A 20,956-nucleotide genomic window follows, 5' to 3' on the forward strand; every position below is an offset into this window, starting at 1 on the left:
GAGGAGATTTGTAATTTTCTAATAAAAATTTGTTAAATTATATTCGTTAAAGCTATTAATTTTATTTGACAATGTGTAAGAACTCTTATTTTTTGTCTTGGTAGGGTAGAGCATCGTCTTAAGCTTCTGCTAGAATTGCAGCCAATGATAGTAACCACAAATAACAGTTGGTCTGTAGTGAATTTTGTCAAGTTTTATTTCGATAGCAATTTTGGTGATTGGTTCAACATTTCTTTTAATATGGTACATAGTTGCCATTTTAAAAATGTTAGTTTTTTAATTTCACACAAAATATGTGTATCGAAATAGACTGATATGGTAATAAAATTATTTTTTAAACTAGTTGTTGGGAGAGTATTAAATAAGAGTTTAGCACTAGAGTCGTCAGTAGAGTTTCAGTTTTTCAGTTATCTAAAATTTTTTTTAGTAAGGAAAGTGTATAACTGGGCAATAAAAAATGTCGACGGGTATGTATTTAGTACTTTTAAATACGAGATTTAAATATGATAATCCTGCAGATTCCTAGTCCTCTGTCGAACATAAGGCTCCTACATCCACCTTTAAGACTTTCTACTTTACTCAAAATATTGCTTATTATGTCGACTAAATAATAACTTTTGGCATTTCAAAAACTGTATCTATTCTTTAGGATTTTCTCTTATTTTCTTTTATTGTTTTCAGACAAACAACTTATTACCCCACTAAGGGAAGCAAGGCGATTTATGATAGACTGTTTCAAAGCAGTGGGAGCCAATCAAGCCCATGCTGAAATAGTAGCAGATAGTTTGCTGGAAGCTGATTACAGAGGGCACTATACCCATGGAATGAATAGATTAGGTAAATATATTTGGTATGTAATGTACCTACTACTATGAATTCACCTATGACATTACTTCATTTTGTACCATATGATCGACCTATTCAGTCCCTAGCTAAGATACGAATATGTATTGAAAAATCTATTAGAGTACCTAGTATACAAAAGTTTTAAACTGCTGGTATTTTATTATTCACTTTACTCTTCTCTTGATTAAATATATTTAATACAACCAAACTGAAATGGCTCTAGACTCACCTGTAGTGTGGGAATCACCAGCCTGTTATGCCCACCAAAACTTCCCGTTTTGGATATCCCATATCACCTGCTTTCTGTACAATCATTCACTTGTGATATTTTTCTATAATTTTCTCGGTTATATCGTCTGGAGTTAGTTCCTCTATTAAGAGTAGATTTACTTTCTGCGGCACTTTAAGCCATTTCTCGCAGACAAAGACTATAATGATCTACAGCGTTCATTGTAAAACATGCAGGAGTCCTTTGTCTTCTTCTTCTTCTTCTTCTTCTTCTTCTTCTTCTTCTTCTTCGTGCGAAGAACTAGGATTACACCTGTTTGTCTGCCTCACATTATGTTTCAGTTGCTGTTGACTGCTTATACGGCTTGTTGTTGTTACAGATGTTCGCTAATCTATCTAATTCCATTCGTTTTACATGTTCGTTCCAGTTTTTTTCTTTTTCTTTATCCACCTGTTAGTATTTTGGATTTTGCATTGTTCGCATATACTTCTGTTGCTTTTTTCTATCTTTTATTGATATGGTCAAACCGGCAAACAGGTGTATGTTCTCAAAAAATTGATAGTGTGTAAAATAGTTATTTATGAAACAGTTCGCGAAGTATGCTTTTTGCGAACGCACGCGATGTTTAGAGCACGAGCGACAACGGGGCGAGTGCTATACATAGTACTTTTTGCAAGTTCTTTCTACCTTTCGCAAGTCCGCAAAAAGTACTTCACGCACACTCTCATACAATATTTTATCTACGATAAACAAATAAAAAAACTGTAACTCTTCGTCACTTGAATTCATTTTTATTCTACAATTTTTGGAATTTTGACTTTTAAAAATTCTAACTTCTTTCAAACCACAAAACTGTCAAAATTTTTGTTGTAATTTATTGCTCATTACGTCATCACCATGACAACGCAGTTAAGGATATTTCATTATATGAAAGTGTGTCAAAAACAGTGCGAAAAAGTAAATCCCATTTAAAATATATTGTGTATATAAAATAATTTTATCCACTCTATGTCATATTATGTATAAGTTTTTAGTTTGTGACAACTGTCATTATAGAAAGCAGTGCGTGAAATGTTTAAAGTGTGCGTGAAGTAACAATGTATTTTAAATGGGATTTATTTTTTCGCACACTTTCAATGGGTTTTTTGGCACACTTTCATATAATCAAATATCCTTAACTTTCGCGTTGTCATGGTGATGACAATATGAGCAATGACTTACAACGAAAATTTTGACAGTTTTGTGGCTTGAAAGTAGTTAGGATTTTTAAATGTCAAAGTTCTAAAAATTGTAGAATAGAAATGAATACCAGTGACGGAAAGTTACAGTTTTTTTATTTGTGTATAGTAGATAAAACATTGCGGCTGTCCCAAGTAGAAACACTGTAAGCGCCAATTCGAAAAATGTTCACCAGAGTAGAAAACGTAAAGGACTCAACTTTTCAAATTTCTATTTTGTTTGAAATAAAAGTGAACACACATTAATTTAGTAAAAAATACTCCTATTTTTCAGTAAATATTTTTATGTCTGAATTTTATTTCCTGACTAGGTCTTGAACACATACAGTGTTTTTATTTGGGAAACCTGAAAATATAGTCTAAAATTTCCCGCTTTTTAAAGACATTAAGTACCACAAATGATACTTTATTTAAGTTGCTTTAACAAATATATAACAAATTGTAACAATTTAATGGCCAGTGTCTGGGTCACGTAATTGCTGTCATCCAGGGTTATGGAAAAGCTTGTCCACTAGTGTCTCTGAGACTGACCAAGTATCATCCGTTTTCAGGCATCAAAGAAATAAGTTTCTCTATTATTTCTTTATAGGTACATATTTAAACAAATTATATTAAATTCTCTATATAAACAAATTACATATATTATGCAGTTTTTAATAAAAAATTTTCGTTTATTGTTATAACTTTGTATATATAATATTCATATTAAGGTTTCGTTTTACGTAAGCTTGTAGTTTTTTTTATTAATTTGGGTTATTATAAAGTTATCTTACTCAAAACTTACAAGTGAAAAATCGACTAAATTCTGTAATTTTGCAATGTTTTTGCAGCATCTGTGTTTCTAATTATTGGTCAAGGTTTACCAAACATTATTTTGTAGATTTTTTTAAGAACAAAATTCATTTTGTAGACTATTTATATTTGTTAGTTTACGAATTATAATAACTTAAACAATTAAATTGTTTATAATAAATTCTCGTCACTTCCGGCGCAAAAGAAAGGTATAAATTCGAATTCAGCAGGTCAAAATATTATTCGATTTTTATTCATATTTGATAATTAATAGGTAACACCCAGTTTAATTTTAAAAATATATTTTAAATATTTAATACAATAAACTTAAATATTTTATACATGACAAATTTCTACTGCACTTATCACAATAACCATCATACCATCAATAACTAACAAACAACTAAAAATTGCCTTGGAAATATCAATGGTCTTGGCGAATGTAAAATGTAAATCATGCGATTCCCACGGTAAATCACTGTAAATCCCAAAAACCAAATAAAAACACTGTAGAATAATAATAATAATAATAATAATGACTTTATTGCCTTTTTTTCAAAAAAAAATACAAACTAGACAAACAGTAATAATTATAATAAAGCAAAAGGCGACGTTCGCTCTTAGATGATGTTCCTAGAAACACCAGCTAAGAAGCGCTCTTCCACGTAACCGCAATACAAATAATTACTATGCTAGTGTAACCTAAAGACCTCATTTACATGCTAAAATAAATTTATCGTATATGATAATAACACTAATTATATATTTTTATTGATTAAACTTTGCAATCATTCAAACGAATGCAGCCAAATTTACTTGTTTATAATCTAAATTTTAATTTTATGCTATTATTAAATAGAGACTTTTTTACGTTGGATTTAAATTGAGAGATGGGTAAAGTTTTGAAATTTTCAGGGATCATATTGTACAGATTAGCAATATTGTAAGAGAAGCAAGATCGAAATAACGAGGTTTTATGTTTCGGTATATTAAGTTTATTTTTGAATCTGACATTAATATTATGTACTTCTGACATTTTTTTAACTTTTTTATATAAATAATAGGGCTTTTTGGTTAGCATTATTTTATGAAATAATACTGATCCGTGAAGAATACGCCTGTTACTAACATTTAACCATCCTAGATCCGCAAGATGCTTAGAAGTTGGATTTCGACGTCTGATACCACAAATGAAACGGACACACATATTTTGAATTCGTTGCAATCGATTCTGATCTAGTTGTGTTAATGCTGGTCCATATATTACATCACAGTAATAATCACGTATATCCCGTATTTACAGTGTTTATACTTGGGGAAATGGATATAATGTGTTTTAAATTGGTGAAGTGAAGATGGAATGTGATATAATGTGTTTCATAGCAATGTTAAATTGTGGTTCTACTATTTTTTTATTTTTTTCTTCCTTGGTAATTGGTAGATAACAACACCCTAAATCCAAAAATGCAATAAAAGTGATTTTGAAAAAAATGGATATACAGTGTTTCTACTTGGGGCAGCAGATTGTATGAAACTGTGCGTGAAGTACTTTTTGCGAACTTACGCGATGTATAGCACTCGCTCCGTTGTCGCTCGTGCTCTAAAAATCGCGCGCGTTCGCAAAAAGCATAAATAAAGCATAAACTTCACGAGCTGTTTCATAAACAACTATTTTACACACTATCAATTTTTTTGAGAACATACACCTGTTTGCCGGTTTGACCTACTTAGAAATGTGTACAAGTCATACAGCCTTTTTTAATTTATGCCCGCTATTGATCTTAATACTTTCATTTCGATATTGTTGATTTGTTGTGTCGTCTTTTTTGTATTGGTCCTTGTCTCCGCTGTATATGTTAGGATTGGTCTTACTGTTGTCCTGTAGATTTTCATTTTGCTTTCCGTGATCAGATATTTGTTTCTCCATATGGTTTCGCGGAGGCAACCACTTACTCTTGCTGCTTTTGGTGCTTGCCTTGTGACCTCTGTTCATATATTCCTGTCACTAGTGTTCTATACTCCTAGATAATTGAGTTTCATTACTTGTTCTAGAATTTTGCCGTCGATTTCTAGTTTGCATCCTGCATTGAGTCCTTTGTGTTCTTTCCAAAATGCTTAGCGTACGTCTAGTGAAAATTTTGTTGTATCAGATAATAGTTGGACTTTCCTTAATTCTTTTAAGTTTTAATTCTAGATATAGTTATTTAGTACTTGCAGTATTATTTCGTCTCTAATCAGCTGCGAAAGCTTTATCAGATATCTAGCAGTTTTGAATTGCTTGATGTTTTGCACCTAAGTTAGATAGGTTTTCTCGTTGTCTTGATTATCAAATTCTAAATGTATGAAATATGACGTTAAGCGGGGTATACTTTGCATATAGTGTATTTTATATTTTTTTTACTTTCAACAACCTTCAAGATTCAAGACCCTATTTGATTTCAAGAGAAGATGTACAAATGTTATTCAGAATTTTTATTTTAGAAACGTACATTAATTCTTTACAACACGGACTTGTATATCCCAATGCCGTGCCTACACTAGAACAAGAAACGGTGGCCACTGCTGTGGTCAATGGTAATAATGGCTTTGGTGCTGTTGTTGGACACTACTGTATGAATTTAGCTATAGAAAAAGCCAAAAACACTGGAATAGGATTAGTAGTGTGTCATGGTAAGTACTAAATTATTTTGTACATGTCACCATCATCATCATCATCATCATCATCATCATAATCATCATCATCATCATCATCATCATCATCATCATCATCATCAACATCATCATCATTATCATCAACAGCTGTTCCATCCATCGTCGGATGTAAGCCTCCCCTAGCTGTATCCATTTATTTCTGTTCGTTTTTTTTTTGCAGGTCAGCCATTCGCTTGATATCATCGGTTCATCCGGTTTGAAGTCCGCTTCTACTTCTCTTACTTTCCCTTTTTGCCATTCAAGAATTCGGTTCGTCCAAGTTTCTTCCATTTGTCCTACCCAGTTCCATTTTAACACGTTGACAGACAGATCGTCCGGGCAAGTTCGGAAAAGCGACACCTGGTTTCATAGATCGGCAACTTTTTTCGCACTTTTAATTATAACGTATGTCCCTAAAGTTTTCAGAAAAAATAAATATGTATTTTCTAGTCGTAAATTAAGTTTAGTTTATGAACTAAATACAGTAAATTAAGTCTACATATTTAAGGTTTATAGTCCATCATCTTGGATGGCACGTAAATTTGATCTTGCATGTGCAATAAGCCTTTGGACTGTTTCTAAATCAATCCCACGAAATTTTTGCAAAATTCTTCGCCTTAGGTGATCTTCATTTTGGGCTTCCTAGCCATTATTATACACTATTCGACTCTAAACAGCCCGAAACTCTTCTATAGGCCTCCCTTGAGGCTCATTTGGAGGGTTGTCGCGCTTGGGAACAAAACTTATACTTTGAGTAGTTAACCAATCAGTCGTTCTCCTGGCGTAATGGTATGACGCTAAGCCGGGTCAAAATATGATTTCATCACTGGGATGATGAGTATTTACAAATTGAGCAAGCTTTCTAAGACACCTGTCAACGTAAATGTCAGGATTGAGAGCTTCACCGCGAACACGCCCAACAAACGGCTATAAAACGCCAGCTTCTGAGATGGCACACCATACCAAAATTTTTTCGGCCAATTTCACTTTTCCCTTAAACCTAACTTCGTCCGGTGCATCTTGTACATTGCGTGTATAAAATCCGTCATTGCCCTTCATTTCGGAATTGGAGAAAGTAAAATAATTTTCATCATGCCTAATGAGAATTTTACCAGGAAAATGAATACATCTCAATGCACGGCAACATCTAGGAATTTTTTCTAACTGGGCCGGTGTGTACTTAGGAGCCTTTTTGTTTTATATCGTTTTAAATTATTTCTAGAAATTGTTCTACTTACATCAGTCATTCGTGAAACAGTATATTATCTTCGGCCAACATTTCACAAAGACTTTCCTAATTGGTTCTCCATACTCTGAATTAATCTATGGTCCCGAGCAGGAGTTAAAACTCTTGGTCTTCCACTTTTGGGCAAATTAAGGCATGGTATATCATTTTTGCACTCTTTAATAATTGTCTGCTATATCGTTAACAAAAATATTTTGAGAACTAAAAATTCTTACAATATCACGTTTTGGTACATGTCCAACTAAACGATAATTACTTTGACGAATATTAAGTTTGTACGACATCTCAACAAACCGTATTTGTCAAAACTGACATTGTTTATCTCGTTTAGGTTGTTTACTAACTTTGGTCTCCAATGGCAACTTGATCCAATGCTTCCTACCAATAATACTTTTAAATCTAAAATTTTCCGAAACTTTAGGGACATACGTTATTGGCCAATCATATTGGCCCTGGTTGCTGGATAATCGTCAAAGCTAATCGTAGCCCAAAAAAATATAAGAAGAAAAAGTAAGATTTATTTTATGTTATTAAATGGTAAACAATTGTATGTAGTAAATAAAATTAGTTATTAAAATGCAGTACTGCTAGCAAAATACAATTATTAATTAAATAAACTTTTATAATAATAATTGCATATCCTATCAATATTGTGAGCAACGTATAATTTTTCTTGTTCAATGACAGTAGGTATGAAATATACGTCAATTTGACAATTTCAATTGACAATATGAATTATATAAGAAAGTTGCAAGATTTCTCCGCTATTAGTTCGCGTACGATCGATTCTCGTATCGCCTCCAAGTACTTGCACACCGCGAATAAACACGTCTAATTTCCATTGATGTAATGTGACACAACGTCTATACGCTGTGAGCTCGTACGTAGAGGGGATATTTACAAATTCGCGAGCGCCAGTAGTGGCAAGTCTGTAAACGTTTACCGGAAATTTGACATAAATGTCAAAGTGATTAATTTAAAATTAAAATTAAAAACATTGATTATAAAAAATATTAGTTGGTCAAAGCTGTGTTATATATATTTTTACCTTAAATATACTTACGTTTTAAATACTGAATTTAAGTTTTTTTAACGTTCCGTAATATGTAATTATAAATTAATCTATTAATCTTAGCGCCATCTACACGATAATTGTGAAAGTAACCGAAGTAAGAAATTCATATTTTATCAATAGAACGGCAAAATGATTAGCAAAATCTTAAAAAAATCGATTACAATTTAATTACTTTTTTGCGTTGTAAATATTAAGCGATAACAATTAAATAATAAATTTAAAAATTACCGGTGAAAGTTGAATTAGTAATCCGCCAGGAGTGTCACATTACATCTATTTATATAATTAAATGTGACACGATGTCCATTTGTCGTCCACATGTGTACAAAAAATGTTAAAAAACTCATTGTTCCATAAACTATAAGCGCTAAAAGAAATTCAGCAATTTCCCTGTCTACTTTGCCAAATACAAAAAAGTGTCACAACACTTGCTGTATACATTTGAGGCACTGTCCGTCAACGTGTTAATATGGCAATTTTCTGGATCAGATCTGTTACTTTTGCTCGTCTTCTTATTTCTTCAAAACATTCGTGATTACTGAGCTCAATGTTTAGCATTCTCCGTTCCATAGATCTCTGAGATACTTGAAGTTTGTGGACTATGCTGTTTTTAAAAGCCCATGTTTGAGTTCCATTTGTCAGAACCGGCAATACGTAGATAATGATCGCACATGAATTCCTTTCCTATTGAGCGCCAAGCCTACTACAGAATCCAATCGTATAATTTTTCCAGTTAACTAATAGTGCGGCCGATATGTGAAACAATTGCACATTTAATGATGCAAGAATATAATTTGGACCACATATTCTACACATATAAAGGTTCAAATTGAGATATGAGGCCATCTCAGATTTTGCCTTTTATAAAAATGACGGGCATTCAAAATGGCGGCCATACATGTGTGTTTAATAGTACCATAACTTTTGAAAGAAAAGTCCGATTTCAACCAAATTTGGTATATAGGTTCTTTTTTTGATTTACAAGATGGATGTGGTGAACTAAAAGAATCGGTTTACCAGAAGTTGTGTTTTTACTGATTGTTTATGTAAAAATATGTTTTTTTTTTTCAATTTTTTCACTCTGTATATATTAATTTTTCAAAATGGTAATACCGCAATTGAAAAGAGCGTAAAACTATTTTGTAGAAAATATTTTGAACTTTTTAGTTATACTAATTACCATTTAATAAATGCATAACGTATCTTCACATGTACCTAGGTGCAGCAGATTCGTGCAAATATTAAAAGAATTATTGTGCATTTAATGGGAGAAGCATATAATTTAGACGACGTATACTACATAAATCACGGCTCAAATTTAGATGTAAGGCCATCTCAGATTTTACCTTGTACAAAAATGGCGGGCATTCAAAATGGCAACTATACGTATGTGACCAATAGCACGATAACGTTTGAACGAAAAGTCCGATTTCAACCAAATTTGGTATATAGGTTCTTATTTTGATTTACAAGATCGATGTCGTGACCTGGAAGAATCTGTTTACCAGAAGTTGTGTTTTTACTGGTTGTTTATGTAAAAATATATTTTTTTTAATTTTTTCCTTCTTATAAGTATATTAATTTTTCAAAAAGGTAATACCGCAATTGAAAAGAGCGTAAAAATATTTTGTAGAAATAATTTTGAACTTTTTAGTTATGTTAATTACCATTTAATAAAATGCATAACGTATCTTCACATGTACCTGGATGTGGCAGATTCGTGCAAATATTATGAGAATTATTGTTCATTTACAGGCGCGGATACAGAGGGGGGTCAACGGGTCCATGGACCCCCCTATTGTATTTAGTCTATACGTTTTTTTTTATTATTTATTATTTTTTTCTGCCAACCAGAGCTCAATTCTTTTAATAGCGTAGGTATCTGAGATGACTGAATTTTATCCATAGAGTAAGCGTGAGTCGTATGACTAAATCTGGACAATAAAATATTTGCGGTACCTCTGACCCCCCTATTATGAATTTCTAGATCCGCGCCAGGGTAGAAGCATATAATTTGGATCACATATACTACATACATCACGGTTCAAATTTAGATATGAGGCCATCTCAGATTTTACCTTTTACAAAAATTGCGGGCATTCAAAATGGCGACTATACAAATGTGACTAATAGCACGATAACTTTTGAACGAAAAGTGCGACTTCAACCAAATTTGGTATATAGGTTCTTTTTTTGATATTATGTACGACCAAGGTCTTGAACCGGAAGAATCGATTTACCAGAAGTTGTGTTTTCCTGATTTTTATGTAAAAAATGTTGTTTTTGTACCAATTCTTTCACCCTGTACATATTAGTTAGAATATTTTTTAGGAAATATTTTGAACTTTTTAGTTATGTTAATTATTAATAAATGCATAACGTATCTTCACATGTACCTATGAACCTATGTGCGGCAGATTCGTGCAAATAATATAAGAATTATTGTGCCTTTAACGGTAAAAGCATATAATTTGGACCACACACACTACTACACATACAAAGATTCAAATTTAGATATGAGGCCATTTCAGATTTTGTCTTTTACAAAAATGGCGGGCATTCAAAATGAATCTGCCGCACATAGGTACATGTGTAGATAAGTTATGCATTTATTAAATGGTAATTAACATAAATAAAAAATTCAAAATCTTTCCTAAAAAATATTTTTACACTCTTTTCAATGGCGGTTTCACCTTTTTGAAAAATTAATATATACAGGATGAAAGACTTGAAAAAAACAACAACATATTTTTACATAAAAAACAGTAAAAACACAATTTTTGTAAACCGATTCTTCCGGTTCAAGACCTCGATCTTATTCATAAAAAAAAAAAGAACCCTGATGCCTTTGGCTGAAATCAGACTTTTCGTTCAAAAGTTATCGTGCTATTAGTCACCTATGTATAGCCGCCATTTTGAATGCTCGCCATTGTTGTAAAAGGCAAAATCTGAGATGGCCTCATATCTAAGTTTGAACTTTTGTATGTGTAGTATATGTACGGTGACCATATCTTTTTAAAGAAAAAAAAGTACAAAAAACCAAAATGTCTTAAAAACGCAAAAGTATCTTGTTATTGGACAAATATAACTTTTTGGCATTAAAAATAAATGAACTATGTAGCTAAACATAAAAAATTATATCAATTAAACTAAATATAACACATTACATTCACTTTGAAAAAGTTACAAGCCTGTAATTAAGAATTTTTAGATGGGAGACCTGGAATAGCCTCATCTTCTTTCGATTTTTTGCATCATTCATATTTTTCTGAACTTAAAATTAATTTAAGAAGGTCCGGCTTCGACTGAAGTAAATGAAACATTTCATACAAGTCTCATCAAAATTTGCGTACACCAGCATCGCTGCCTTGGGAGTGGATATGGACATTTGTGACTTTTCCGACGTCCAATAATAATTATTTATTACAGAAAATAAACACTCGATAGCCGCACTAGTACCCGAAAGGGAAAAAATAAATTCGCATAATATTTGTAAGTTTTTCAGTTTGAATTGATCTATATACACACTTAAAAACTTTAAGCCATCGATCCTGACTATTTTTTTCTTTTCTGTTCCACTCAGCAATTTTTTCACTTGTAGCCACGTCTTTCAAAATTCCCAGTTCGTCAAAGAGTTGATCTTCGTTTAACATGGTTGCCTTGATAGACAATTTAAAAGCTTCGAGAGAATAACAAACATCGTTCCATGTTATTTCACTTCTTATGCGAGCTCCACACTCTCGCCGAAGCCGATCGAGGTTCAACAAGTACGAATGTGTAGACGGCCACCTTGTGTAACTTTGCCTCACTTCGTTCTACTTCCATTTTCTGTCGGTCTGGTTAAAGGGATCTTTCTCGGTATCGCACCGCTCTTTGTCGGTATCGCACTTCCTCGCGAAGTAGAACGAGTGTGTAGAGAGGGTACTTCGGACTTCGGTTAACTTTGGCGAAGTAACTTCGCCGAGAGTGTGGAGCCCACTTTAGATCTATGCTTTTGAGTAGTTTAAATTCATGAAAATTTGTACTCCAGTTTTCTAGATAGGTTAAACATTTTGTGTAAAAATATTTCACTTGTGCAGTGAAGTTTTGTGTACGACCACCGCACCATAAGCCTGATGTCTCACACACTTAAAATGTTTTTAAAGATCATTCATAAACGCATTTACCACACTTGATATGAATATTGAAGAAACCCACTTTGGATTTACGTTACTAATCCAGAGATGCTTGGATGTGAACCAGGATATGTACGTCTCTTTCATAGATTACAACAAGGCTTTCGATAAAGTCCGCCACAAAGAGCTAATGGACGTCCTCAAAGCAAAACAATTACAATACAATGACCTTTGAATTATAACAAATCTATATTATAAACAGCAGGCACACATACGCATTAACGAACACACATCAGAAGAGTTCAAAATTAAAAGAGGAGTGCGGCAGGGGTGTGTATTGTCACTACTACTATTAAATGCATACTCTGAAGAAATTATGAAAAAAGTTCTTGAGGAAGGAACAGCAGGAATAAAGGTACCTAAATGGAACGCCAATTAACAACATTAGATATGCGGACGACACTATCATAATAGCGGACAACCTCCAAGACGTCCAAAAGCTAATGAACAAGATAGTTGAGTATGGAGAACAATATGGATTATCAGTAAACATCAAGAAAACTAAATTTATGAGGATATCAAAAACCCAAAATAATGATAAAAGCCTGACTTTAGAACAAGTTGAAAACTACAACTATCTTGGCACAATAATTAATCACACAAACGATTACTCCATAGAAATTAAAGTTCGAATAGAGAAGGCAAGAACCAACTTCAATAAAATGAGAAAGGTAGTTTGTGCAAGACAACTGAAATAATTAAGACTTAGAGTTAGGCTGGCAAGGTGTTATATCTTCTCGACTCTGCTTTACGGGATAGAAGCATGATCAATTAACGCGTCGACTACTAAAAAGTTGGAAGCATTTGAACTGTGGGTGAAGGTACCTGAAGATAGCATGGACCGAGCCTGTAACAAACAACGAAGTCATGAGAAGAGTCAACAAAAGAATGGAAATATTGGAAACCATCAAGACACAAAAGCTGTAATACCTGGAACAGTATACAAAGAAATTTGTTTAAAAGTAGTAAAAGATAAAAATATTCATTTTTTAGAAAAAAATAAGTACATTCGCGTGTCCTTAGAAAGGTTTTAAAGTACATTAGGACAATATTTAAACATAAGTACTGTCCTACTTAAATAAGTACATATGGTCACCGTAAGTATATGTGGTCCGCATTATATACTTCTACCATTCAATGCACAATAATTCTTATAATATTTGCACGAATCTGCCACACATAGGTACATGTGAAGATACGTTATGCATTTATTAAATGGTAATTAACATAACTAAAAAGTTCAAAATATTTCCTGAAACATATTCTTACGCTATTTTCAATGGTGGTATTACAATTTTGAATACAGGGTGAAAAAATTTAAAATAAATTACATATTTACATAATATAAAATAGTATTACATAAAAAACCAGGAAAAACACAACTTTTGGTAAACCGATTCTTCCAGACCACGACATCGATCTTGTAAATCACAAAAATAACCTATGTACCAAATTTGGTTGAAATGGGACTTCTCCTTCAAAAGATATCGTGCTATTAGTCACATATGTATAGTCGCCCATTTTGAATGACCGCCATTTTTGTAAAAGGCAAAATCTTAGATGGCCTCATATCTAAATTTTAACTTTTATATGTGCCGTATATGTGGACCAAATTATATGCTTGTATCATTAAATGTGCAATTCTTATAATATTTGCACGAATCTGCCGCACTATAAATGGTAAATTAGTTGCCAGGCTAAAGATAGAGTATAAAAATATACCAACTACAATGCATTTGTGAGACCTATAAAATCCAAATATCTACAAACAAAACAAAAATACTAGCTTTTATTTTCACATCCCCAGTGAGTTCAAAAATCTTCATTACTAGTCATCTAGTACAACAATTAAATTTTTAAGTACCTACTTGGAGTAGGATCTGACTGACATAATATGATTAGAATAAAGATATCTAAAAAAATTTTATAAGTTGAGTAGTATATGAGGAATTATCAATATAAGCCTAAGAAATAAACTAGGAAAAGATACACAGATAAAATTAAAAATAAAAAAATTCAGTGCCATCCCTGATTAAAGCCAAATCGAGAAATTTCTAAGATTGTAATATGTAATTAATATATATCAAATAATAGTGGTCAAAGTACACAGCCCTGACGAACTCCTCTTTTTATTGATATTTCTGCTGTTACACGATTGTCTATTTTGATTGACGCCATTTGATCCCAATATAGATTTTTTATAAGGGCCACATTGTTATGGTCTATTGGGACCGTCCATGGTTTCATAGCTCAGCAACATTTTTAGCACTTTTAATTATATTGGCCAATTATATTAGTCCAGGTTGCTGGACAATTGCCAAGGCCGTAGCCCAAAAAAATTATAAGAAGAAAAAGTAATATTAAGGTTATGTTATTAAAACGTAAACAATTATTGAAAGAAGTAAATAAAATTAATTATTAAAATGCACTCCTACAAGCAAAATACAATTAATTAAATTTACTTTTATATTATAATAGTTGCATATCATATCAATATTGTGGAGCAACATATAATTTTTCTTTTTCATTGACAGTATATATGAAATATAAGTCAATTTGAAAATTTCAATTGACAATGAATTATTTAAGATAAAAATGTATACCATTTTTATTCAGTTGCAATGTGAAGCCAAAACTGTCTTAATTTTACTTAGGTTAGAGAGCGCAACCAGCACTCTTATCGACGATTTCACCTCTTGTTAGAGGCTCTTCAGAGAATGCATAGGCTGCTATCTCTACTCCAGGTAAAAATTTTCGATATTTATTAGTCCCCATTGCAACTGACGTGAAGGTACCAGGTGCGTAGCGGCATCTGCTAAATGAAAGTCTAAGTTTTTCAACCTAATAAAATTATTTGTAAAATAAAATACTTTTAAAAGATTTTTAATTGAAAAACTTATTGGACCATTTTCCTGGTGACAACCTCCATGGCTTCTAAAAATTGCAAGCCAGATGGATACTGCCGTGAAGACAAGAGGGATTTCTAAAAAGTTGCAATTCACAACCCCGTCTACAGCTTGGTAAAGTTCCAACGAAAAATGGACCTAGTTACTCTATAGGAATAATACTAATATAAAAAATATTTGTTTCAACCTAATAAAAATATTTGCAAAATATTTTTTATATTATTATTACTCCTATAGAGTAAGTAGGTCCATTTTCCGTTGGAACTTTACCAAGCTGTAGACGGGGATGTGAATTGCAACTTTTTAGAATTACCTCTTGTCTTCACGGCAGTATCCATCTGGCTTGCAATTTTTAGAAGCCATGGAGGTTGTCACCAGGAAAATGGTCCAATAAGTTTTTCAATTAAAAATCTTTTAAAAGTATTTTATTTTACAAATAATTTTATTAGGTTGAAAAACTTAGACTTTCATTTAGCAGATGCCGCTACGCACCTGGTACCTTCACGTCAGTTGCAATGGGGACTAATAAATATCGAAAATTTTTACCTGAAGTAGAGATAGCAGCCTATGCATTCTCTGAAGAGCCTCTAACTAGAGGTGAAATCGTCGATAAGAATGCTGGTTGCGCTCTCTAACCTAAGTAAAAATTAAGACAGTTTTGGTTTCGCATTGCAACTGAATAAAAATGGTTAATCCATTAAAATGTTACATTTTTTAGGCCGTACCTTGCATTTCTTAGAGGAGTAAATTTTATTTCTTTAATGTGTAGGGCGGATCAGTACAAGTTTAAGTTCAAGTTTTTGGGGTCGCCATCCTGTCCCCAGGTCGCCATCTTGGAAATGGGCTGCAATGGGGTTTCGCGCTATATCTCGTAAACCACCAACCCTACGGAAAATCTAATCAAACATAAAATTTAGCAAAGTAAATTTTCCACAATTTTGTTTCTCTTACTTTTTATCGTAAAGTGACCAACAAAAAAGATATAACCAAAAATATGTAAATTTTTTTTAACAAGTTTCCTTTTGGATGTTTTAACTTCTTTTCAGTTCATTTTAAAATAAAATAACATTATAGCAATTTTGTAGTGGGTTTTTCAGCGAACAATTTCCACTATAAAGTTGTTTAATTCTATTTATTTATATAGGCTTTACAGCGCTCCAAACTTGACCAGATTCTCGAATGCTCATAGGGATACAATAAAAACAAAAGTTAGGCTTACTTTTCTATCTATACATATTTTTTATTCATACAATTTATTATGATTTTAACATTCCTATGCTATTATTAATCTGTTTTTGACCTTTCTTACCTCTATAAAACTTATAACTCTAAGCATATATAGAAAAGGCCCAAGAAGTTGTTTGAGGACAAATTCGCCGCTTCAGAAGAAGAATGACACAACCGCAAAATGCAAAATTCTTAAGCAGAGCAAAAAAACGATTGCTGATATCAAAATCATAAAGTATGATAAAAATTAGCCATTAACCACACCGTGGTCAGGATCTCGAAATATAAGCGTTTTTTGGGTTGTGCCGCTTGTATATGAAGTAACATAACTTTTTTCCTATTATAAATTTTGACTTAAAATTTTCCAAAAAACTTCTTCATGAATTATATTTTATTGTTGTGTTGGTTAAAATTATAAACTAAAAAGTTTGTCACTCAACTTTTTTAAGTAAACATGAAACTAACGAAATATGATGACAAAATGTTAATAAATTAACAACTTTTTTTTAATGTGTTTAAAAATTTTGGGCAAATTTCATTGTTATCTACGTACTTCAAAGATGACACAGTAAAGTTTTAAAAGGAAATATTTACAGCGACCAAAGATACAGCGAGGTAAATTTAAAAAATCATCAAAATTGATTTTTGGCATTTTTGTATAAAATTTATTTTTTTTAGCATTTCCAACATATTTTTTTTCCACCAACACTAGATAAAAATAAACTTCATATTCGGATTCAGCGACCTCTAAAACATAAAAATAGACCAAAATTGATCATTCACCTTAAATTTGATTTTCGTGGTTGGCATAACGGTTAATGCCGCTCGTGTAATATATAGATAGAAAAGCATTATTTTTCTACGAGAATTCGAGAATCTGGTCAAGTTTGGAGCGCTGTAAAACCTAGATAATAAATAAAATTAAACAACTTTATAGTGAAAATTGTTTATTGAAAAATCCTCTACAAAATTGCTATGATGTTATTTTATTGTGAAATGAACGTAAAAAAAGTTATAACAAAAAAAGTTACAAAAAAAAAGTTATAAAAAGTTACAAAATTTTCTCTTATTTTTGTTTATAACTTTTTTGTTGGTCACTTTACGATAAAAAGTAATAAATATAAAATTGTAGAAAATTTAATTTGCTTCATTTTATGTGAAATTAAATTTTCTGTAGGGTAGCTAGTTTACGAGATACAGCGCGAAAGCCCTTTGCACCCCTTTTTCCAAGATGGCGGCCAAGGAACAAGGGCCTCAACCCCAAAAACTTGAACTTAAGCATCTACTGAACCCCTCTACACATTAAAAAAAATAAAATTGACTCCTCTAAGAAATGCACACTAAATGAAACATTTCAATGGACTAGGTATACATTTTTATTTTATATTAGTATTACTCCTATAGAGTAACTAGGTCCATTTTTCGTTGGAACTTTACCAAGCTGTAGACGGGGTTGTGAATTGCACCTTTTTAGAATTCCCTCTTGTCTTCACTGCAGCATCCATCTGGCTTGCAATTTTTAGAAGCCATGGAGGTTGTCACCAGGAAAATGGTCCAATAAGTTTTTCAATTAAAAATTTTTAAAATTACTTTATTTTACAAATATTTTTATTAGGTTGAAAAACTTAGACTTTAATTTTAGGAAAGTTGCAAGATTTCTCCGCTATTCGCGCACAATCGTTTCTCGTATCCCCTCCAAGCACTTTTACAGCGAATTCTTTTAAAATAGTTTTACTACTATCTGAGTATAGGAACCAAGATTTCTTTGGAATTTTGCCTTGTTGAATAGACAGGAAAACAGGTAGCGAAGTGCAACTTTTAAACTTCCCCGTGTCTTCTTTCATTCATCGTTAGTGTGATTTGCAAGTAATAGAAACCATGAAAACAGGCGTAATCAGAAACTGGTCTCAAGAGAAGTAGTCCAGGGCGGATCTGTTTTGAGATGGACATTGAGAGGTGACTCAAATTTTTTTTCAGAAATTGCTTGAAAATAACTCAAATAATAATATTTGAGTTATCCTCCCACTCAAAATGGTCCGGAACATTGTTTAAATAATCAAAATGTCAAAATATGAAGGAAAAATTCGATTTTTTTATTCGTTTTTTGATTATAACTTATAAAGTATTCATTTCCGAGAAAAGTTGTACTAACATAAAAGTTGTGTAATTAAATTTCCTATAACATAGAATTGGTTAATAATTTAAAAAATAGTCACCCTTGTTGCAAAATAGCAATAATTGCGAGAAAAACCATACAAAAACAAGTATTCGCATTTTACGATTTTCAACCATTTACCCTACACTTAGGACCTTCATGTTTTAACCAGAAAAACTTTATGATATAGTAAAACAGCATTGTAAATTTCATTAAGATCGGTTTAATAAATTTTGCAAAATAAATTTTGCAATCCAGCTTTCGCAAAAAAAAATTATTTTTTTTTAATGTTACAGGACTGAAAATAAAGCAGACAGCAAGTTGAATTTTTTCTTGCTTATAGAAGTGTACTGTACCTTTCAGGATTAATTACCACGGCCTCAGGAAATTTTTTAAATAAACATTAATTTTTGGTGCTACGCGCAGGACAGCGGTGTTCGATTCACACAAGTTGATTTCCACCAAAATTTCTTCCAATGTTTATCTAATATATTATTTTCTTACTGTAATTTTGTTGTATTTTAATATTTTAATTCCACAAAAATCAAACTAATTTTATTATTGTTTGTGAGATATTGTTTAAACAATTGCATATGTTTAAAAATAATAAACTTTTATTTTCTAAGTTAAAATATATGAACAAAAAAAGTTTTTGCTAAAAAAACTGTTATTTCAAAAAATAGAGTATGTGTTTTTATTTTGCAATAAACAAATTTATTTATTTATATAGAAATGTAATAAAAATTAAAATGTATCAATCATTATCAAAGGTCATTGGAATGCCCAATCAGGGCCAAATATCCGCTGTCCTGCGCGTACCAGCAATAATTAATGTTTATTTAAAAAAATTCCTGACGCCGTGGTAGTTAATCGATTTTAATTCTGCAAATTGCAAATGAAAGTTACAGTACACTTCTATATGCAAAAAAAATTCAACTTGCTCTCTGCTTTATTTTCAGTCCTGTAACATTTTGAAAAAATGAATTTTTTTGAAAAAATGAATTTTTTTTGCAAAAGCTGGATTGCAAAATTTATGTTGCAAAATCTATTGAACCGATCCTAATGAAATTTACAGTATTGTTTTACTTTATAATAATGTTTTTCTGGGTGAAATATGAAGGTACTAAGTGTAGCATAAATGTTTGAAAAATGTAAAATGCCAATACTTTTTTTTGTATGTTTTTTTTGCAATTATTGCTATTTTGCAACAAGGGTTAAATTTGTAACTAGTTCTATATTATAGGAAATTTCATTAAGCAACTTTTATGTTAGTACAACTTTTCTGGGAAATGAATACTTTTAAAGTTATAATAAAAAAACGAAGAAAAAATCGAATTTTTCCTTCATTTTTTGACATTTTAATTATTTAAACAATGTTCCGGACCTTTTTGAGAGGGAGGATAACTCAAATATTATTATTTGAGTTATTTTCAAGCAATTTCTGCAAAAAAAAATTGAGTCACCTTTCAACGTCCAAATGTACTAATATTTTTACAGATGCGCCTGGTCTAAAGTGTTTATTTCTCCGGAAATAAAACTTCATACTGCTATTCATTTTTATTTTTGTAAAAAATGCTGTTTTGTTTAGATTCAAATCATTATGGAATAGCTGGAATTTATGTTCTGCAAGCCATTAAAAGAGGACTCATAGGATTTAGTACAACTAACTCCAAATGTCTTCTCGTTCCAACTAGAGCAAAAAAGGTATGAAAATAAAAAAAAGAATGTGTGTGTACTTTGTACGCACGTAAGAAGATATTCTTCTATTATATAATAGGTAATTTAAACGAAGTAATATACTTAAAAGGTTATTTGTACTTATTTTATTTAAAAATAAAACTAACTTTCTTATCTACCACTTTCAAAAAAGAAGAATATCTTCAAAAATTATATAATAATATATTTACAATCATAAAATCTATAAAAAAATAAAAAAATAATAACTTGCTTGTGGCTTGAACCCACTTCACGTCTACCGCGCCGTACGAAAGTTGACGGCATTTCAAACTGCACCACATTCGCGTATACGTCATGTGGGAATATACACAAACTAAACGTTTACACCATAAATTTATATGAATTTAATAAAATTATTAGTTTGATTTTTGTCGAAATAAAATACAACAAAATATAGAGTAAGAAAACGATAAATGAGATGAAGATTTGTAGAAAGTTTGTTTGTAATCAGATTATGTAAATTAAAGCATTGCCTACTAATAACTACATTATTTTGTTTACATTTTCCAAATAGATAGGTATTGAAACTATTAGGTATTTCCAACTGAAACATTTAGAATTACGTACCTACGGCTTTTCAAAACTATTTAAAAAGTCACTATAATTATAAATTTGATTTTATTTCTGTCCACACATCAA

At 31.5% G+C, this 20,956-nt stretch overlaps 1 protein-coding gene across 1 annotated transcript in view; it reads left to right on the top strand.

The window, feature by feature from the left end:
• The first annotated feature begins 367 nt into the window (after window positions 1-367).
• Window positions 368-20,956, top strand: part of LOC114325456 (uncharacterized oxidoreductase YjmC) — a 34,349-nt gene continuing 13,760 nt past the window's right edge. Inside the window, exons 1-4 of the mRNA XM_028273535.1 lie at window positions 368-467; window positions 682-837; window positions 5,587-5,775; window positions 20,169-20,284. Of these exons, the coding sequence (XP_028129336.1) occupies window positions 458-467; window positions 682-837; window positions 5,587-5,775; window positions 20,169-20,284 (471 nt within the window). The 5' untranslated portion in view covers window positions 368-457. The remainder of the gene's footprint in view (window positions 468-681; window positions 838-5,586; window positions 5,776-20,168; window positions 20,285-20,956) is intronic.

The sequence above is a fragment of the Diabrotica virgifera genome, chromosome 1 (assembly GCF_917563875.1).
Source record: "Diabrotica virgifera virgifera chromosome 1, PGI_DIABVI_V3a".
NCBI classification, from domain to species: Eukaryota; Metazoa; Arthropoda; class Insecta; order Coleoptera; family Chrysomelidae; genus Diabrotica; species Diabrotica virgifera.